This window comes from Microcaecilia unicolor, chromosome 1, assembly GCF_901765095.1.
Source record: "Microcaecilia unicolor chromosome 1, aMicUni1.1, whole genome shotgun sequence".
NCBI classification, from domain to species: domain Eukaryota; kingdom Metazoa; phylum Chordata; class Amphibia; order Gymnophiona; family Siphonopidae; genus Microcaecilia; species Microcaecilia unicolor.
The window spans coordinates 250,300,712-250,322,929 of NC_044031.1; the positions used below are offsets into that span (position 1 = coordinate 250,300,712).

Genomic DNA, 22,218 nt, shown 5'->3' on the forward strand with positions numbered 1-22,218 from the left:
AACCGCCACCTGAAACTGAACATGTCCAAGACCGAGCTTATCGTCTTTCCACCAAAACCCACTTCTCCTCTTCCTCCACTCTCTATCTCAGTTGATGGCACCCTCATCCTCCCCGTTTCATCTGCCCGCAACCTCGGAGTCATCTTCGACTCCTCCCTCTCCTTCTCTGCGCATATCCAGCAGATAGCCAAGTCCTGTCGCTTCTTTCTCTTTAACATCAGCAAAATTCGCCCTTTCCTCTCTGAGCACACCACCCATACTCTCGTCCACGCTCTCATTACCTCTTGCCTTGACTACTGCAACCTACTCCTTACTGGCCTCCCACTTAGCCATCTATCCCCCCTTCAATCTGTTCAGAACTCTGCTGCACGTCTTATATTCCGCCTGAACTGATATACTCATATCACCCCTCTTCTCAGGTCACTTCACTGGCTTCCAATCAGATACCGCATACAGTTCAAGCTTCTCCTTCTTACCTACAAATGCAGTCAATCTGCAGCCCCTCATTACCTCTCTACCCTCATTTCCCCTTACGTTCCCGCCCGTAACCTCCGCTCACAGGACAAATCCCTCCTCTCAGTACCCTTCTCCACCACCGCCAACTCCAGGCTCCGCTCATTCTGCCTCGCCTCACCCTATACTTGGAATAAACTTCCTGAGCCCTTACGCCAAGCCCCCTCCCTATTCATCTTCAAATCCTTGCTCAAAGCCCACTTCTTCAATGTTGCTTTCGGCACCTAACCTTTATACCTTTCAGGAAATCTAGACTGCCCCTATTTGACTGACTGTACATTTGTCCTTTAGATTGTAAGCTCCTTTGAGCAGGGACTGTCCTTCTATGTTAAATTGTACAGCGCTGCGTAACCCTAGTAGCGCTTTAGAAATGTCAAGTAGTAGTAGTAGTAGTTGTGTGCTTATATAGGAAAAACTGGACGTGTAGGTTGATTTGTATTTGAGTCCTTCGCAGCTTGAGTAGTGCAGATTTAGATACGTTCATGTTGATTCGGATGTGTTTCTAGTTGGTATGTCGATCAAGTCTGTCATGTATCCCGTAGCTTCACCGTAGATAATTTTGTGAACCATAGTGCTGATTTTGAAAGCAATGCGTTCTTTGATTGGGAGCCAGTGTAGTTTTTCGCGAAGAGGGGTTTGCACTTTCAAACTGTGTTTTTCCGAAGATAAGCCTAGGTGCCGTGTTTTGAGTGGTCTGGAGTTTCTTTAAGGTTTGTTCTTTGCATCCCGCATAAATTCCATTGTAGTAGTCTACATGGCTTAGTATCATTGATTGTATCAGGTTGCGAAATGTTCCCCTCGGGAAGAATTGTTTCACGTGTTTAGAGTTTCCAAATTGAGTGGAACATTTTCTTTGTTGTGGATGTCACTTGGCTCTCTAGTGTTAAGTTGTGGTCCATTGTAACGCCGAGGATTTTCAGGCTGTCTGCGATAGGGAGGGTGTAATCTGGGGTGTTGATAATAGTGAGGTTATCCGTGTGGGGATGAGAAGATGAGACAGTGTGTTTTTTCTTTGTTTAGTTTTAGTTGAAATGCATTTGCCCAAGAGTCCATGATGTTCAAGATAATCTTGATTTCGTTGGTGATTTCTATCAGTTTTGATTTGTAAGGAATGAATATTGTGACATCGTCTGCATAGACGAAAGGGTTAAGGCCTTGGTTGGATAAGGACTTGGCTAGTGGGGTCATCATTAGGTTGAAGAGGATCGGTGATAGCAGTGATCCTTGTGGTACTCCGCAGTCTGCTTTCCATGGTGATGATATGTTTGAGTTTGATTTTACTTGATATGTTCTTGTGGTTAGGAAACCCTTGATCCAGCTAAGTATGTTTCCACCAATCCCGAACTTATCTAGTAATCTTACTAATATATTATGGTTTACCATGTCGAATGCACTAGACATGTCGAATAAAATACTGACAGTATCACATTCTTTCTTTTTTTTTTTTTTTTTGCATGAAGTCTTTATTCACTGTTAAAACATGACAAAAAGCTCATTGAGCAAACTTGCAGTATACTATAACATAATTTATCCAGGCTTCATGAGCACCTCCTTCCAACAGTTTCAACATCTGTATAAAAACCACAAGAAACTTCAAAAATTTTTAAAAAGTTTTAACTAGAAAATATATCCCCCTTAATACCCACCCTTCCCTCCCATCCTACCATTCCATGGGAAGATCTCTTGACACAACCATCCACATACCACTCTCGCAGCTCTCACTATTCACTCTGTGCACTAAGAATGAAAGGTTTCCAGACACAATGCCATTTACCCTTCTGTTGTCTACGCTCTGCTAAGAGCCTCTCCATTTCACAAACATACTTCAATTTATGAAGCCATCTCGTAACTGGTGGGACCACAGCCTGTTTCCAATAACAGGCTATGATCACCCTGGCTGCACCTGATGCCTGCCTCATCAATGCCTGTTGAGCAGGTGTTAAACCCACTGCCTTCACAGAGAAGAGGAAGATTTCAGGAGTCCAGGTAACTGTGCACCCCAACCATCTCTGCAACCTACTATGTATCGCTTTCCAGAACGCTCTTTTACACTGGTCCACCACACATGCCCCATTGTTCCCCTTTTGCCACACCCCCTCCAGCACAAGCCTGAGGAGGCTGGATATATACACTGGAGACGTTCAGGTGTAAGGTACCATCTAAACAGCACTTTCACTGCATTCTCTTTAAAGGGTACATGAGGAGACACCTTCACCGCCGCCCGCTCTATCCTCTCCCAGTCAGCATCCCCCAAGACCATACCCAACTCCCTCTGCCAGCCCCTCCTATGAAGGGTATAAAGTGGAATCTGTGCACTACTACATTTATATAGGCAGCTGATCAAGCCTCTAGAGGATGAGAGCTTCTCACAGATCTCTTCCAGACTTAACTTTTCCCTTCCTATTACCGATCTTATTGCCACTGTCTTGAGAAAGTGAGACAACTGGCAATACGTGAATTCATCCTTCCCCACCACAGGATACCTCTCTGCCAAGGCAGAAAAAGACAGCATCTTGTCCGCCTCAAACACTTGACCCCAGGTTCTCAAGCCCTCCCCATACCATCGTGTAAATACCCCCCTCGTGTTTCCAGGCAAAAACAAAGTGTTAAACGCTATAGGTAACAGACGAGACAAGACACACCTTCTATTTGGAAAAAGGCTATTCCAGTAGTGAAGAGTAAACTGAACAGATGGACACAGTCCCTCCCCCAGCAATCTATGCGACCTTGGAAGTCACATGAGTGCTGTTCCAAATGTACCCATTGTCTATCCGGATAATCCTGATACCATTCAACTCCTGCCCTCCCTTGAGCCGCTCTATAATACCATAGTAGATTAGGGACTCCCATCCCTCCCCTCCTCCTCTGTTGATAAAGGAGGGAATGCGACAACCTAAGGCGCTTACCAGCCCAGACGAAGCGCACAATGCGATCCTGCAGAACTGCAAGAAATCGCCTGGGCATCATTACAGGTAGGACTTTAAATAGGTATAACAAGCGTGGGTTCATCTTAACAATGGCTATCCTGCCAAACCATGAAACAGCCAAATCCCCCCACCTCTCCAAGTCTGCTGCAATAACTCTAGCCAAACCCTTATATAGTTAGCTGAGAAAAGCTCAAAGGTTTGAGGTCACATTTACCCCCAAATAACAAATTCCCTTATTAGCCCAGCAAAATGGAAATGAAAACTTCAAAGAATCCTCTAATTCTGCCAGAAGAGTGACACTCAAAGCCTCCGACTTTGTCATATTTACTTTGAACCCGGATACTGCCGAATACTCTTCTATAGTACGTAAAAGATTAGGGAACGTAGTCAAGGGCTGGGTCACGAACAACAAAACATCGTCCGCAAATAGAGCCATTTTATGCGTCCTACCCGCTATATTAACTCCCGAGATGTTCGGATTCATTCGCACTCTAGAGGCGAAAGGCTCCATTAACATTGCAAATAATAAAGGAGACAAGGGACACCCTGACAAGTTCCTCTGTACAAAGGAATTATGTATACGACTCCGAGTTACTCCCATTGACACACGCTCTGGGAGAGTCATAGAATGCCTGTATCCATCCCCGGAACTACTACTACTTATCTTTTCTATAGCGCTACAAGGCATACGCAGCGCTGTACACCATACACACACACAAAAAAGAAAAAGACAGTCCCTGCTCAAACAGCTTACAATCTAGATAAGACAGGCAGACAGACAGAACAATTAAGGGTAAGGGAACTGTGCCCCAAACCCAAAAGCCTCCAGAACCTTATACATAAAGGGCCAATGAACCCTATCAAAGGCTTTTTCCGCATCCAAGCCAAGAAGACACAGAGGCCTTTGATCTCTCTTAAGTCTACTACCCGCCTTATGTTGTCCATTGCCTTTCTATATGACACAAAGCCCACTTGGTCAGGATGTATAAGCACCAGGAGCAGCAGAGTCAGCGGCTTGCCAAAACTTTTGCTAATATTTTAACATCAACATTCAAGACCAAGATAGGCCGATATGAGCCATATTCAGTATCCTTGTCTGGTTTGGGCAACACAGCTATCCACGCATCCCTCATAGACAAAGGCACAGATTTCCCAGCACCCACCTGGTTAAACAAGTCCGCAAGGAGTGGAGCCAACTCAGAGGCAAATTTCTTATAAAACTCGTTGGGAAACCCATCCAGCCCCTGACTTATAAGAAGGAAGACTACGAATAGCCTCTTGTATCTCAAGTGGGATAACCGGCTTGTCCAACATGGCCCGCTGCTGACAAGTCAAGGAAGAGAGATCGCTTTCTGACAGATACTCTCCTATGGTCTCCAAAGAAGGATTAATCTCTTGCGCATATAGGGTTTAGTAAAAGTCCCCAAAACGCCTACGGATAAGCTCAGATGTATGTAACACACCACCCTTCCCATCCCTTACCTGAGTGGCCATGCGATCTACTTTTTGCCTACGTAACCACAGAGCAAGGAGACGTCCCGCCTTATTGGCAAACTCGTAAGAACCAACCTTATTTCTCGCTTGCAGAAAGCTAAGCTGCTCCGAATAAATGGAGTCTAGCTATAGTCTCTGCCCACGCAATTCTTGCAAAATCTGGGGTGAGCCACTAGCCTTATGCTGCTCTTCCAAGAAGCGAATTCTCTCCATACAATTCGCTATCTGAGCCTTACAAGCACGTAAGCGTTTACTAGCTATTTGCAAAAAGTAACCCCTAGAAACCGCCTTCATGGCATCCCAAACCGTATTGAGCGATGGCCCCGATCAATGTTGAACTCCAAGTATTCCTTTAAAACTTTCCTATAACCCTCCACTACCTCCCCTTCCTGTAGCACACTAGTATTCAGCACCTATCCTTTGTTTCCGTACTTATAAATGGCAAAGAGACCCAGACTGGTGCATGGTACGATATTGTCATACTTCCCACTCCCGCCTCTGGTCCCTGCTCTACCAATGCAGTATCAAAGAAAATATACCGTATTTTTCGGACTATAAGACGCACCGGACCATAAGACGCACCTAGGTTTTAGAGGAGGGAAATAGGAAAAAAAAAATTTTCCTTTTTCCCTCCTCTAAAACCTAGGTGCTCCGGTGCGTCTTGTCCGAGTTTTGGACCTCCGTCCCGTACTTACACGATTCCATGTTCCCTGGTGGTCTAGTGACGTCGGGGCAGGAAAGAGCCCCCTCTTTCCTGCCCATACGCGCTGCTCTCCGTGCTCCTCAATGCTTTCTGACGGTCTCGGCGGCCATTTTGAATCTCGCCGAGACCGTCAGAAAGCATTGAGGAGCACGGAGAGCAGCGCGATGGGCAGGAAAGAGGGGGCTCTTTCCTGCCCCGACGTCACTAGACCACCAGGGAACATGGAATCGTGTAAGTACGGGACGGAGGTCCAAAAACGCTACCTTCGGACTATAAGACGCACCCCCCCATTTTCCTCCCAAATTTTGGGGGAAAAAAGTGCGTCTTATAGTCCGAAAAATACGGTAATCAATGCGAGAATAGGAGTCATGTACTGGAGAATAATATGTGTAATCTCTATCCCTAGCATGTGTCAGTCTCCACAGATCCAAAGTGCCCAAAGAGTAAGCTAATGACCCCAACGCCAGTGACTCTTTATTGCCCACTATACTAAAGACCCCTGAGCGATCTAGAGCTGGGTTCACCACAGTGTTGAAGTCACCCCCCAAAATCAATGAACCTTGGGCAAATGCGGCCAGTGAATTCTTCACCTTAGTATAAAACTCCACTTGACCACTATTTGGGGCATATATAGATGCCAACGTTAGGTCCACTTGATCTATCATAATATGTAGGAACAGGAAACTCCCTCCCTCTTAACACTCACTACTTGGGCTGGCACTGAAGAATGAATCAGTACCGCCACCCCACACTTCTTGGAGCCCACAGCAGAGGAAGCAAAGCATGCCAACGGGTAACTGGGATGGGAGAGAAGTTTTTCATGCATACAGCGAAGGTGCGTCTCCTGCAAGAGAACCATGTGTGGCTTTAACTGCTTTAGTTCCTTAAAAAACTTCTGTCTCTTCAAGCCCTTAACATTGTAAGATATTATCTTTAAGTCTGTGCACATCTTTTAGTAATTAGACAAGACATTCCATACCTACAGTGAGAACCCCACAGCCCGTTCCCCCTCCCCCCCAAAAAAAACCTCCCCACAGCCAACCCCACCCTTACACTCATCTCCCACACACATTCTCCCTACTCTTCACCCAACCCCCCTCCCTTTTCACACCAGACAAAGCACCCTAAGGAACACTGACTGGGTAAACAAGAGAAAGGATACCACAGTGCCCAACAAACTCACCCGAACCCCCCCCCCCCCCCACCCCTTATAGACCTCCCCTTACATAATTCACCTAACACCCCCAGCTACACACAATTAACAACTTATTATAAGCCCCTGGCCCCCATTGCCCCCTGTCTAGAAAACAGAAGGGTAAAAAAAAGAAAAAAAACTTCAAGAACTGTTGTCAGTCATTTTGAAAGATCAAGCAACACCAGACACAGCTCCTGACTTAGGCGCGACCCTCTTCCATTTTTGAAAACGCTCTTTTGTAGCCAGAGCTATTTCTAAGGGTGGATTAGCCTTAGGAGACAGTCCAGTCTCGTGCAGCACCATCCATGTTTCATGAAGATGGCGGACCTGCTGCATTTTCCCATTTAACATGAAGCGTAGAGCAAAGGGAAAGGCCCATCTGTAGGAGGTTTTTTCCCTTAGCCAGGATTTCCAAGGCTAGTTTCATAAGACGCCTCTGGGTAAGTGTGAAGGCAGAAAGGTCCTGATAAATCTGGACTTTAGCATCATTAAAGTTAACATATGGGACCTGCCGAGCACTTTGCAGCAGACACTCTCCGATACTAGAGGAAGCAAATCTAGCAATAATATCTCTCGATTTTCCGCAGGCTTCCCAAATGCTCTGTGAGCTCTTTCAATCACCACCATCTCTGTAGCAGACTCTGAATCCAAAAGTTTTTCACAAATTGTGCGGACCACTGTTGGAACATCTTCTGCGTCCCCATTCTCTGGGACAACCCGAAATCGAAGGTTGCTCCGTCGCCCCCGATTCTCTAAATCATCTACTTTGAACTGGAGGTCCGTGTAAAGAGAGGAAGACAGTTGTAATTTAGCATCCATATCCGAGAGCTGATCTGCCTGCTCATCCACTCTGCCCTCCAAATCCTCCACATGGCCACCCAACTCGCCCAGATCCGCTCCCCATTGTCTCTATGTGGTCAAGAATCTCGTTCTTTGAGGATCTGATCTCCTCCCGTATCACCTGGAGCTATTTTACCAGCTCCATCGGCAGCTCCCTCGATTGCAGCACAGAGCATTCTTCCGATTGTGACCCCGCCGAATCTGACTCCGAGTGCGCTGCAGGAGACACGTGGCGCGGAGGGCCTCTGCTTGAGTGCCTAGGAGCTGGACGCTCCACTTCTTTACACATTTGCATCGCGTTTTTGTTACTCATGCTGGGAACAGTGCCGCTCCCCTTCGATACAGACCGTCCACCGGGACCAAACGGCTCTTGATTGAGGGTAAAAAAGGCAGTTTAAAGGAGGTGGGTGTGGGAGCTCTCAGCTCAGGCTGCCATTCAGCAACGTGACATCACTTCCCTCCAGTATCACATTCTTTTATCTGAATTCTGGCCATGGGTCAGTGTCCACCTCCTAATGGAAATAGCTGGGCATAGAGATCGGCAGGCAAGCTAATGAATTACAGAAACAAAGATGCATTTTACCTTAAAGAGGTCCTCCAGAGACAAATGTGCTACTTCCAGGTCATCTGGCAGCCAGTTCTTCTTGGTTCCTAGCAAAAGACATGCCTATAAAAAGATCAATAAAAATGTGTTCACTCATATACAGAATAAGAAATCCAAAAGTCACACTTTAGAGAGATCAAACCTTCAGCTTGGCTAAAAGTGACACACTCAAGCTCAAAGTATTGTGTTTAACATTACCCCTGATCTCTTTGATATGTTAAGGTATGCACATTTGTGTCCTGAACCACAGGAAAATAATTTACACTGGGGAGAGAGGTGGGAATATTTAATTTGGAAATTAAAAAAGGCAAGTGATGGCCAACCACAACAAAGAGGATATAGCCTAAAAAGAGATGTAGAAATTCTCACCTCATGTTAGCTCAGTCAGTATCAACTAACTTTCACAGCTCCAACCAAAACATCACACACAAAATGGGGATACAAAACAAGCTATATGCAGAACCCACATAGAAGGGTCGCCCATTTTATAAAATCAAGCATCAGTGGGCATGATGACACTGGTGTGAAAACAGCCTAGAATCTGTTCAAACACCAAGCACATGACAGACAAGAAGCTGTTCCGGCTTTTCTGAACAGATATAATCATTACACAGCACTTAGGCGCAGACGGCCAACATAAATCAGCATATGGAGAAGGCATCACATGGCCATTTTCCAATGCCCTGCCTCCTCTCTCCCACTCTGCTTCATTCAGTATTCCATGATTACAATACCACAGAAGAGGCCACCTCCGTGGTCTTCCATTATATGGCTTGCAAGGAGATAGGTGAGAAGGAGTCAGATCGGCAGATTCCCTGTTGCTGTTTCTTCCTCCCAAAATTTCAGATACTCAATTTATCAGAAAATACAAACAACAACATTGGGGAAGTTTTGCAGGTTATTAGGGAACTGCCGACTGGGAAAGCACCTGGTTTGGATAGATTTACTAACGAATTTTTTAAGGTCTTTGCCACTGAATTGGCACCTTATCTGGCATTAATAATTAATTCGGTACGGGAGGGGGAGCCTTTGCCTCCTATGATGGAAGCTTGGTTGGCTGTCATCCCAAAGCCAGATAAGGACAAATCGGACTGTGCATCCTATCGTCCCATCTCTATTTTAAATACTAATGTTAACATTTTGGCAAAGGTGTTGGCCAATCGTTTGGCAGGCATGCTTCCTAGTTTGATCCATCCAGACCAGGTAGGTTTTGGGGCAAAAAGGCAGGCCATGGATAATATTCGAAGAACGCTAGATTTGCTTTATGTATCTCAGGTCTCGGATTTGCCAATTTGTTTTCTTGGATTGGATGCAGAAAAGGCCTTTGATAGGGTCCATTGGGGATACCTGGATAAGGTTTTGACTAAGTTTGGGGTGGGTCCATTTTACCGTTCTTGGATTAAGGCTTTTTACAATTACCCAAAGGCATGTGTGCGAATTAATGGGGGTAACTCAGAGCTTTTTTCACTGTCATGGGGAACTCGTCAGGGGTGCCCCTCCGTCTCCCCTTCTCTTCGCCATGGCTATGGAGCCTTTGGCAGCGCTATTAGGGTCAATCCGAACATTTCTGGAGTCTCTGTGGGGGATAAGGAATTCAAAATAGTGTTGTTTGCTGATGATGTTCTCTTGTCCCTAACACAGCCGCTTGAGTCTCCCCCTAATTTATTGAAAGAGATTGAGGCGTATTCTGCTATTTCTGGATATAAATTGAACGCTACTAAATCTGTGGGTCTGGCAGTCCATGTGCCGCCTAGACTGTTGGAGACGCTTCAGACTGCCTTTATTTTTAAGTGGTCTACTAAGGAAATTCGCTATTTAGGGGTCCAGATACCCTGGAGGTTATAGGATTTATTTGCTGTTAATTATCCGGTTCTCCAGAGGGCGGTATATACTGGACCGCTGGACTACCATTGGTCTTTCTTGGTTTGGGAGGATTGCAACGGTTAAAATGAATGTTCTTCCTCATCTATTGTACTTGTTTCAAGTACTTCCCTTAAGTCTTCCGTGATCATTTTAGACAAGCTTTCAGGATCGCTTTTGTTCATTTTATTTGGAATCAGAAACGCCCACGCTTGCCTCGGGCCTTTCTATATAAACGTAAACAGGATGGAGGGTTGAGTGTACCTAACCTATACTGGTATTATTGTGCTGCGCAGTCTCGCTCTGCGATTGAGTGGTTTCATGAGGCGGAACACAAATTGTGGATATGTATTGAGCAACATCTGGTAGGACCTCGCAGGTTGGGACACTTAATGTGGCTCCCAGCGAAACATAGGGGAATTACCGGACAGTTACCACCCAAAGTGTTGGCCACTTTTCATTATTGGCACTTACTATTTACAGCTACTAATACTCCTCTGTCACGACATATTCCCATTGTTGATAACCCATTGTTTTTACCGGGTATGGGGGTAACTCCGTTTAAGCGGTGGGCGCAGAGGGGTTTGGACACGTGGGGGGCGGTTATACGATGAGGGGGAATTTCTCTCATTTGAGACTCTTTTGGAAGATTATCGGCTTCACCCTAGTGATAGTTACGCTTATGCCCAGCTGAAACACTTTTTGCAAACCCCGGTTTACAGGACATGTATTGTGAGGGAGGATTCTTATTTAGAAGATCTGTGTGAAGACTCCAGGAGTACTCGGGGGCTGATTACATGCCTGTACGGGTTTCTGGCTAGGCGTACTAAACTCTATACTCTTCACAGGCTGAACTGAGAAAAGGAACTGGGTGTTACAATACCTGCTGATAACTGGTTGGTCATGGAGAGAGCACTTTTAAAATCTTCACTGGCTGTTGCTTTAAAGGAAAATGCAATCAAGGTATTTTATCGTTGGCACCGTACTCCGGTGAGATTACATCATATGTTTCCCAATGAATCCCCTAAATGCTGGTGAGGTTGCTTAATACTAGCGACGATGGGTCACAACAGGTGGTCATGTCCCAAAGCTCAGGCTTACTGGAGGGTGGTCCAATCTCGTCTTCAGTTATGGTTGGGTAGATTGGTACAGTGGCATCCAGCTGTATTTTTGTTGGGTAGGAAGCCAGTGGGACTTACTCTTCAGCAGTCATTGTTGGTGCGCCATGCCATGCATGCTGCTTGTCTAAATTTGGCGAAGGACTGGAAAGTGCACACAGTCCCTTCATTGATACGATGGATTTCTAAATTGTGGTATGTATGTGAGATAGAACGTCTGACAGCTGTGAAAAAGAAGACTTTGCCTAGGTGGGAACTGGTGTGGGAACCCTTTTTGAAATCTTGTTCTGCTTGAAGGAGGGGAAGTTCTAAGCTTGTTTGTAATAGGGAAGGTGAAGGGGGGGGGGAAATTTGTGGGTTTAAAAAATGTGTTACTAAAATATGGAGGCTGGTTACGTTCTCATTATTTTTATTGAGCTGTACATATTGAGGCAGGTTATCTTTCTATATATCATGTCTCAATTATTGTATTGTAACCTATGTTTATTCAATAAACAGTCTCTACAAATTAAAAAAACAAAATATGTAAAAATCAATCAATCACAAACCAACAGTTCTGCTCTCTGGTCCTCCTTTCTATTACATCTCATATTCTAAGCATAGACCTGTTTTCTGACCAATGTTGTTGCAGGTCAGTATTTGGCTGACTGCACACACAAAATTCTTATAGAGCACACTGGGAAACTTTCTTTTCTGTGTGCACAATTAAAAAAAAAAAAATTACAATACTGAAAAAACATCAGACCAGGAAACAGAGAGAGATGAAAGGGAGGGGGGTGTTAGAGGGACAAAAGCTGGAAATAGGAGACGGAAGGATCAAAGAATAGAGATGGGAGGGGAGGAAAGAGAAGGGAAACAATGGTGATCATGGACGGAGGGAAGTGAGGAGATGGTACCCATGGAGGGGAGGACAGCAAGATAAGAGGAAGAGGAAGAGGAGAGGAGATGGTGCCCAGGGAGGGGAGGAAGATGGGAGGACATGGTGCCTGTGGAGAGAAGGGGTTAGGGAAGAGAAGAGAAGAGCGATAGGAGGAGATGGTGTCCATGGAAGGGGTGAGAAAGGAGGCGATGGTGCCCATGGAGGGAAAGGAAGAGATGGAAACTAGATAGTTTTGAGCAGGAAGAAGAAAATGGAAGAAAGTTGAATGTGAAAGATGGATATAGGGCAGGAAGTAAAAAAAATAGTGAACAGACAGTAGGTCCAGGAAACAGAGTCCAGAGCACAGGAAAACAGAACCAGAGACAGTGAACAAACATAAGAACAAAAGTATTGCCATACTGAGACAGACCAAAGGTCCATCAAGCCCAGCATCCTGTTTCCAACAGTGGTTAATCAGGTTACAAGAACCTGGCCAGATCCCAAAACAGTACAATACATTTTATGCTGCTTATCCCAGAAATAAGCAGTGGATTTTCCCCACATCCATTTTAATAATGGCTTATGGACTTTTTTAAAACCCTGCTAAGCTAACTGCTTTTACTACATTCTTTGGCAATGAATTTCAGAGTTTAATTATATATTGTGTGAAAAATACTTTCTCTGATTTGTTTTAAATTTACTACTTTGTAGCTTCATTGCATGCCCCCTAGTCCTAGTATTTTATCGAAAGATAAAATAACCAGAGAACAAAGGTGAGATAAATTATTTTAACTGTAGTTTTGTAACTGAAATATGTCAGTTTTAAGAATTTACATCTGTTGTCTATATATTGCACTGCACAGTAGGAAATGTGAGGGGGTGCTTTATTCGATTAATCGTGAAATAAAAAAATTTAAATCGATGAACAGCCCTACTTTAAAAGACCACTGGGCTTAACTCTCTATCAAACTCTTAAAGTGTCTTGCACAATAAACCAGCCTGCTTTGTTATATTTACTGAAACAATAAAAAGTACTGCAGGTCAACATTTTTGTTCTTATTTATGGGTTGTTTTTCAACTTCACTCCTCTCCAAGAAAACACTCAAGGTAGACAGCAGTAGATATTATAATGCAAAATTTAAAACATAATCCATATAAGAACATAAAATAATATAGAAGACAAAACACTAAAATCACTACATGAATAATAAAAGTCACAAAAATGCAGCTAGCCTAGTGGATGAAACAGCAAGTGCTATGCACTGCCGTATGGAAAATCTCCAGTCTGATCCCCCAAGTGGGTCTTCCACTCCCTGGGTCAGGCAGTGTTCAAGCAGAATTAAATGAAAGGCTAGGGTAAGAGAGGGCGACAAGTTTCACCCGTTTTTAAGAAAACTGCATTTTGTGCAGTCTGAGAATTTATGCCTGGCTGTCTTGAGGTGTAAACACTGGACTCAAAGCCAAACACTGGACTCAAAGCCAAGAGAACGTGGGAAACGAGCTGCTGTCAAAACTGTGCAATACCCACCATCTATTTCTCTAATAGAAACAGCCCCTGGAAAAAAAAAAAAACTATACAACCAGTAATAAGCACATCCACAACAATAATTTCCATAACCAAGCAACCCAATTGTGTGTGATGATTCCTTTCACATCCTCATTTCTCCCCCCTTAATACAGTCACAGAACCCTCCCCCCCCCCCCCCCCCCCCCCCCCACACACACACACATACTATTTTCTAAAGTACCTACATCATACTGCTCATAGAAATCAGGAGAGCTCAAACTAGAGACATTTTATCTTACAGCACCATAAACCCAATAGCAATCGTGTTGGCCTTATGAAAAAGTTTATATCACACAGGAATATAGAATTAGATTAAGTGCTGATAAGATGACCCTGCAAAGCTCAAAGTAGGGCAGATATTGCCAACAGAAACCTATAACAGTAGAACTATAGCTCAGGCAATAAACCCATCTTGATCATTCATCTATTGCCAACTCAAGCCCCAGCTGGGCTGCAGGCCTGAAACAGCTCTAGCTGCTATGTTAGTCCATATGCTTTTTACCTGCCACATGCCTTTCTTGGCCAGTTTCTCCAGCACTGCTTGCCACACTTGTGCATTGTAGCGACGTTTCAAAATTTTCTCTAGGATGTCCGGGAAAGGTGGATGAATCCAGAACTCATCTGAAAGCAAGAGGGAGAGTGCTCCAGTACCACAAAGACCAAAAAACAGTCATCTTACCCCTTTACTGTCTTGCCTGGAATCAAACTTTCTCCCTGGCCAAATTCCCTTTAAAAGAATCAGGGAAGCAGGGACCCTTTGCCATGGACCCTTCCTCTATCCCAAATGTTTAGAACAGGATTTCCTAGTCCAGGCCTGGAGTACTCCTTGCCAGTCAGGTTTTCAGGATATCCACAATGAATATGCACGAAGAGATTTGCATATAATAAAGTTCATACATGTTCATTGTGGATATCCTGAAAACCTGACTGGCAAGGGGTACTCCAGGATCGGACTTGGGAAACACTGGTTTAGAGAAATAGAAATTTTGTGCACCAACTAGTCAAAATGGTGTAGCAAATTCAAAATGAAAGAACACAAACACTTTCTAAGCTTTATCTAAACACTAGTAAAAAAGGCCCGTTTCTGTCAGAAATGAAACGGACGCTAGCAAGGCTTTCCTCAGAGTGTATGTTTCAGAAAGAGTGTGTGTGAGAGATGGAGTGTGTGTGTCAGAGAGAGAATGAGTGTGTGTGTGTTTGTGTGAGAGAGAGAGAGAGAGAGAGTGTGTGTGTGAGAAAGAAAGGGACAAAGAGACAGAGACTGTTTGTGAGCGAGAGGGGGACAAAGAGATAGAGACTGTGTGTGTGTGACAGAAAGAGTGTTATATAGAGAGTGTGTCAGAGAGAGTGTATGTGAGAGACAGAGAGTGAGTGAGTGAGTGGTCTGAGGACCCCCCCTCACACCCACCCATGTGCAGCGACCCTCCTCTTCCCCGTCCCCCCTGCAGCTACCCATGTCCAGCGACCCTCCTCTCCCCCTGCAGCCCCGCATGTGCAGCATCCCTCCTCGCTCCCCTGCCCCCCCCTGCAGCCACCCATGTCCAGAAACCCTCCTCTCCCCCTGCCCCCCCTGCAGCCACCCATGTCCACCAACCCTCCTCTCCCCCTGCAGCCCCACATGTGCAGCATCCCTCCTCGCTCCCCTGCCCCCCCCTGCAGCCACCCATGACCAGAAACCCTCCTCTCCCCCTGCAGCCCCGCATGTGCAGCATCCCTCCTCGCTCCCCTGCCCCCCCTGCAGCCACCCATGTCCAGAAACCCTCCTCTCCCCCTGCAGCCACCAATGTCCACCAACCCTCCTCTCCCCCTGCAGCGTCCCTCCTGTCTCCCCTGCCCCCCCTGCAGCCACCAATCTGGTCTCGGGACCCCCTCCCCACCAACCCTCCTCTCCCCCTGCAGCCACGCATGTGCAGTGGCCCTCCTCTCTCCCCTGCCCCCCCCTGCAGCCACCCATATCCAGCAACCCTCCTCTCCCCCTGCAGCTACCCATGTCCAGCGACTCTCCTGTCCCCTGTCCCCCTGCAGCCACCCATGTCCAACGACCCTCCTCTCCTTTCCCCCCTGTAGCCACCCATGTCCAGCGACCCACCTCTCTCCCCTGCCCCCCCCTGCAGCCACCCATATCCAGCGACCCTCCTCTCCCCCTGCCCCCCCACAGCGTCCCTTCTGTCTCCCCTGCAGCCACCCATCTGGTCTCAGGACCCCTCCCCACCTCCCTCTTCCCTGCCCCCACTGCAGCCATCCATGTCCAGCGACCCTCCTCTCCCCCTGCAGCCACCCATGTCCAGCAACCCTCCCCTCCCCCCTCCAGCCACCCATATCGACCCTCCCCTCCTGCCCCCCCCTCGGCGCATCACCCAAGCCCCTCTGCCCTGGCGCATCACCCAAGCCCCTACCCCCCCTCGGGCACATCAACCCCCTCGCCACCCGCAGCCGCCAATACTAACGCTGTCTGGCCGCTGCTGCTTCTCCTGTTGAGCAGCAGCGGCACAACAAGAAAAAAGCAAAAAAAAAAAAGATTTTAAACCTGAAACACGGCTCCGTAGACAGCCATCTGGCATTGGCTGTTGTCTCTGCAGCCGCTCCTCCTCTCCCCTCTGACGTTGCTGTGCTCCTCCAGGGTCTTCCTCCAGGGGCAGTGACGTGCAGGGGAGAGGAGGAGCGGCTGCAGAGACGACAGCCAATGCCAGATGGCTGTCTACAGACGTGCGTTTCAGGTTTAAAATCTTTTTTTTTTTTTGCTTTTTTCTTGTTCTACCGGCCGCTGCTGCTCAACAGGAGAAGCAGCAGCGGCCGGACAGCGTTAGTATTGGCGGCTGCAGGTGGCGAGAGGGTTAATGTGCCCGAGGGGCGGGGGGGGGGGTAGGGGCTTGGGCGATCCGATTCGGTGTCAGTGCTCCGCCCTCAACGTTATCACGTTGTGACGCGAGGGCGGGGCACACACTCATGGGGAAAAAGCGATCTACACAAATACATCTTCCAGTTCAAGCTGCCTTCCGGCTTCATTAGAACGTTGGAGGTGCATTTTATAGAGAGAGATTTGTTGTACTAACCTCCTCTTGTCTATCAGTTCATTTTTAGACTTGTCTGTGTGTCATGCAGTTTGTTTGTGTGTGTATGTCCTCTCCCTTATAAACTTTGAAGCTGCTGGTCCTAGCTGCACCAAACTTTGTGTGGAGATAGGTCCTTCACAGGACACTGGAGTTTTTGCACTTCTGAAAGCTTGTGATTCAGAGGGCATGGAGAGAACAAAATTGGCACCTTTCAAAAGAAAGCATAGTGGTGTTGAACTGAGGCTAACCAGAATAACATACTTCTACTTTCTTTTTTTTTCTCTTTCATATCTACTCTCTTTTCTTTTGACTTGCCCGCTTGGTTTTCCCCTTCCTTCCTTCATCTATCTCACTCCTTTCTCTTTCCCTTCCTCTCATCTGAACTCCTTTTATTCTGCATAAACAAACATTTTCCCCTTTCCCTCTCTCATACGACCGACATCTCTTTTCTTTCTTTCCCCTCTTCTCTGTCACAGATTAATTCCCCTTCTCCACTCACCCTTCTCATTTTAATACTGCTTTTATTTTGCCTGGAAAACATAGTATAAAAAGTAAAATATTACTGTGGTAAAATGGAAGGGGGGAGGATTAGGTGACTTGTACCTTCTTGATTTCCTCAGACACTCCTTTAAAACTTTAATTCAAACTGAGGCTTGGAAAGTCTGTTTCCCAGTGAGTTGTAAGATTCTAACATCCTGCTGTGTTACTGGACAGGAAGCCAGTGTCCTCAGTTAGAACTGGTTCTACATCACCAGTTCCAGAGGTATAGACCAGAATTTGTCATATCAGTAAGAACTGAGGAGCACAGTATCCTGCATATGCTATGGACACACAGTTACTGGAACTTCCTTGGGACAGTGAATATAAATCTCAGTCAGGTAATATTATGATCTAATCCCTGTTCCTTTCCCCTTACTTGTTGTATGGTAGTAGAATCTTTTACAGTTCACTTAAGGCCTGATGCTGAAAAGCAAATGCAGGTGCTAAAGGCCATCAGTACCAGACTAGCGCCCACATTTGCAACCGTGGAATGCTCGGAAGCCTCTATCGCGGGGAACATCAACTGCACCAGAGGATAGCACAAGCAGCACGCAAATTACATTTTAAGAAGGTAATTAGCAATTCAACCTGATGCTGAAAGAAAAGCGCCACCGTGGGAACCTTATGCCAGCTCAGACCTGGCAATAGGTAACCCGGCAAGCCAGCCCAGGACAGGGAGAAGAGATCCACCCTCGTTTCGGCAATCGTGATGGGGGTGTTCATCCTCCTTCTGGGCAAGGAATCGCCTTTTTTTGCTTTGATTGTGGTTGTGTGAGCATAATTATGGTACTGAGCCCCAAATAATTAGGCATCTGAAATGGGTGTTGAAACTTTCTCCCACGATCAGAACTCATTACCTTTCTTGATGCTGTCGGCACGTCTTCCTCTTCCTGGCACTGGGCATGTGCTGAAGAGCTGCGCATGAAACATAACTCTTCAGTGTACGCACGAGGCACTATCTTCCCGCTTTACTTCCTCATGCTCAAAACTAACAGCATGCATATCATTTGCGTACTATTAGCATCGAACGTGAGGAAATAATTTCTCAGTGCTGTTGTTGTGGCATTTTCCAACGCTGTTTCATACAGCACTGGAGTACTGAGCATCTGGGCATTAGTTGCAAGGCTTAAGATCTCTCTCTCTCTCTCCATGCCGATTATCCACCTCTTTCCCATCCCCTTCCACAGCAAGCAGTTACCATGCAAATTAGAATATGGGTTTGTGGCGTTAACTGTCACTACATGCTAATTCATACAGCAATGTCTTACAGCACTTCAGTAAACAGGCCCCTAACGTACTTTTCTTTTGAAACTTTATTTTTACTACATGTATCGAGAACTCGTTAACTAATGTAAATAACTTAGAAAAATGTTTCTGCCTTCCCATCTATATAAAAAGAGTGTCTGGCACCTTAACAACTCAGTGTAACGTAACCAAGCATTGCCACAAAGCTCAAAATGCTTTACACTCTAAATTTCTTATGCAAGGAAATTAAAGCCAAACCAATCCAATAACAAACCAAGTATGAAGACGGCAAAGAAAACAGAAATCCCCACCGACCCTACTGTCACATCCCATCCCCCTGTCCTTCCCCCATCCACCCCATAACCTTTTTAATACCTCTACCCGCTTAGCTGTGCAACTCCAGATTAGACAAAGTGTCCAACATTCAGCCAGCGGCGATCAGCGTTTTGCTGACTGCTGCTGGTAGTAAACCCAGAAAGTCAATGCCAGGCCGTGAATTTCTGGGTATAGGGAGCCGGCTAAAACATAGCTGGCTAAGTGCAATATTCGGCACTTAACCAGTTATGAATAACCGTGTAAAAATAGGACTGCATTTTATGCAGTCCTATTTATGTGGTTATCTTAACTAGTGGAGGAGTGGCCTACTGATTGGAGTGGAGGAGATGCCTAGTGGTTAGAGCACCGGTCTTGAAATCCAGAGGTGGCCGGTTCAAATCCCACTGCTGCTCCGTGTGATCTTGGGCAAATCACTTAACCCTCCATTGCCTCAGGTACAGAGAAATATCCAGAGTACCTGAATGTAACGCACCATGAGCTACTACTGAAAAAGGTGTGAGCAAAATCTACATAAATAATAAAATAAATAAATAGTTCTGGATATCAGTACAACTGGCTAAGTGTTGATTCCGTCCCTGGAACACCCCCAAAATAGCCGGTTTCAGCTGCAGTGCTAACCGGGCATTTTCAGCAGCACTATCCAGTTAAGTAACACTGAAAATGCTTGGTTAACTCTGGACAGGCTATTTCAATGGCTAGGAGCTTCTCCTTGCCGTTTAAATCGTTTTGAATACAGGGCCCAAAATGTATAGATAATATATCAAATCACACTGATACCACTCATTCTCTACTAACTATAAATCCTGTATTTCCCTTTTCTTCAGTAGAAAGGCTGGTAGGGAAGACAGAAGGTGAAGTGGGGAGGAGGGTTCAGGTCTCATGTTGCTTTCTGACATTTCCTGTATATCTGGGTTAGTTCGGAGGGGGTGAGGGGAAGATGATTTTAGTGAGCAGCACTGGGATGGCTAGGAAGAGAAGGCGGCATACAGAACTAGGGGTCTCAACTTTACTGTTGCAGGCAACTTATTTAGAAATCTGTGTTTTAGTTTAAACTGTTCAACGACTGTAGTTTTCTTCCTCGCTTTGTAAACTCCCAGTTTATTGAACTGATTACATTCTTGAATGTAATCCACTCCGAACCTAATTTAGGTGTGAGGGGAATATAACTTTACGGTAATGTAATGTAAATTTTGCACCCAGGGTTGAATTTTGCAGCCAAGACTAGAATCCCACTCTATTATTAAGCTACATGCTTTATTATATATCCTCCAAGTAACATGCCACATTTTAAGCTATTTTTCAAAGTATCTGTTTCTATATTAACATGAGCTTAATGGGCCATTGTGAACATAGTAACATAGTAGATGACGGCAGAAAAAGACCAGCATGGTCCACCCAGTCCGCCCAACAAGATAAACTCATATGTGCTACTTTTTGTGTATACCTTACCTTGATTTGTATCTGTCATTTTCAGGGCACAGACCGTATAAGTCTGCCCAGCACTATCCCTGCCTCCCAACCACCGGCTCTGGGACAGACCGTATAAGTCTGCCCAGCAATATCCTCGCCTCCCAACCACCGGCTCTGGGACAGACCGTATAAGTCTGCCCAGCAATATCCTCGCCTCCCACCACCAGCTCTGCCACCTGATCTCAGCTAAGCTTCTGAGGATCCATTCCCTTGGAACAGGCTTCCTTTATGTTTATCCCACGCATGTTTGAATTCCATTACCGTTTAGAAACTGTGTTTTAATCCTGTAAAATGTATTGGATATTTTCCTGTCTTAAATATGTCTGAAATGTATTTCTGCTGTTTGGCTAGCAGATGGTACATGTTTATGCTTAAAGCTGTTACACAGGACTGACTTCTCTTTCTTTTAGTTGGCACACAGATAATAGGACGTGCCTGTAGTGATACATCCACTTTTTATTTGAAACTTGACTGTTCTGGGCTCTGATTGGCCTGGAGTTTGAAATTACCCAGCAGATGCTGGCTGTTTCTTCAGTTTCGGCCCAGGAGAAGGAAAGCGAGATCCCTTTGCTGAAGCTCTGTGAACAGATAACATGCCCTGATCTCCCCTGGTACGTTCTAGGAAGTATGCAAGTGTTTAGTTAGTGTTATAATTCATCCATATTTCAGTTACCTGTTAGTGTTTGCCGATTGCTATATTTTGTTCCACTGTACAATATTTTTTTAAGAGAACAAACAGTTGTTTGTTCACCCTGTTAGTCTGGAAGAATCCTGGTGATTTGTGTATTGGGTCTGTGAATGCTTTTTGGGAACTGTGGGACCACTGGTAGTATGACTCCAATAACCTAGAAATCACTGGGGATAACTTGGGAGCGGAAGACTCGTCCAGAGACGGTTGTGACCCAGTCGGTAGGAGGATTGTGGTAGTGTAGAGCACGAGTGGCAGATGCAGGCAGACCCGAGCTGTCCTGGGGATAGACCCTCTAAGTGGCCATGGGGTAACCCAGGCAGGTGGCTAGGCGTTTCGTGACAGCCATCGTGCCTCCTCTACCCCTCCCCCCCCAGGGAATGGGATTTTTAGGACCTCAAGTCCTGTCCTAACATCTCCCAGCAGGAGGTCGCGAAATGTAATTTTCAGGCACTGCACCAGTATATCACCTTTAAAATAAAACAAGACAAAAAGTTGTGTTCCCTCATTTCTTATGAGCCTACATCAGAGAATTAGTTCCCTGCTATCCCCTTCCTTCCCTGCCAATTTTTATGACTATGATTTTACAGTGCTCTTTTTAACAATAATGTCTCTCTCCCTCGCTAGACAGCACACTTATAATTTGCAGGCCAGACTTAGGTGTAGAACACAGTGTGGGTATAAATTTTACAAAAGAGAAATGAAGCCAGTGGGCAAAGTGGCAGAACATGAGGAGAATCTTGATGAATAAACCTGGTGCAGCAACCAGTGGTATAGGCCACTGGGGGGGGGGGGGGGGGGGGGGGCAGGGCCTTGGGGGACCTGGACCCCCACAAACACAAAGAGACCCCCTCCAAAACTGAAGCACCCATTGAATGACTGGCAGGGATGCTAAAGCCCCACCAGCTGAAGAAATCCACTGCCCGAGTCCCCCATCCCTTCTCATGCTGTCTCAGGAATGAAGAAGTTGATGGCATGCTTCCAGCCACCAATGTCAGCAGTGATAACGGCAGCTGAAAGCACGCTACCAACTTACGCACTCCTGAGGCAGAACAAAGGGGGAGAGGAGGGTGGAATGGGCAGAGAATCTCTTTGTCTGGTGGGGCTTCAGCATCTCCGTCAGCAAAGGTATCACTTTTAACAAGGTTGGGGGTGGGGGGGGGGGGGGGGGAAGATGCCCAGGAGTAACTCAATATGTGCAGCACA

The 22,218-nt window shown here is 45.9% G+C and overlaps 1 protein-coding gene across 1 annotated transcript in view; it reads right to left on the bottom strand.

The window, feature by feature from the left end:
* The window catches only part of TRANK1 (tetratricopeptide repeat and ankyrin repeat containing 1), a 222,299-nt gene that overhangs the window by 134,779 nt on the left and 65,302 nt on the right, over positions 1-22,218 (bottom strand). The window contains exons 5-6 of the mRNA XM_030205498.1: positions 14,183-14,301; positions 8,256-8,339 (exon numbers count right to left, since the gene is read on the bottom strand). Coding sequence (XP_030061358.1) covers positions 8,256-8,339; positions 14,183-14,301 — 203 coding nt within the window. The remainder of the gene's footprint in view (positions 1-8,255; positions 8,340-14,182; positions 14,302-22,218) is intronic.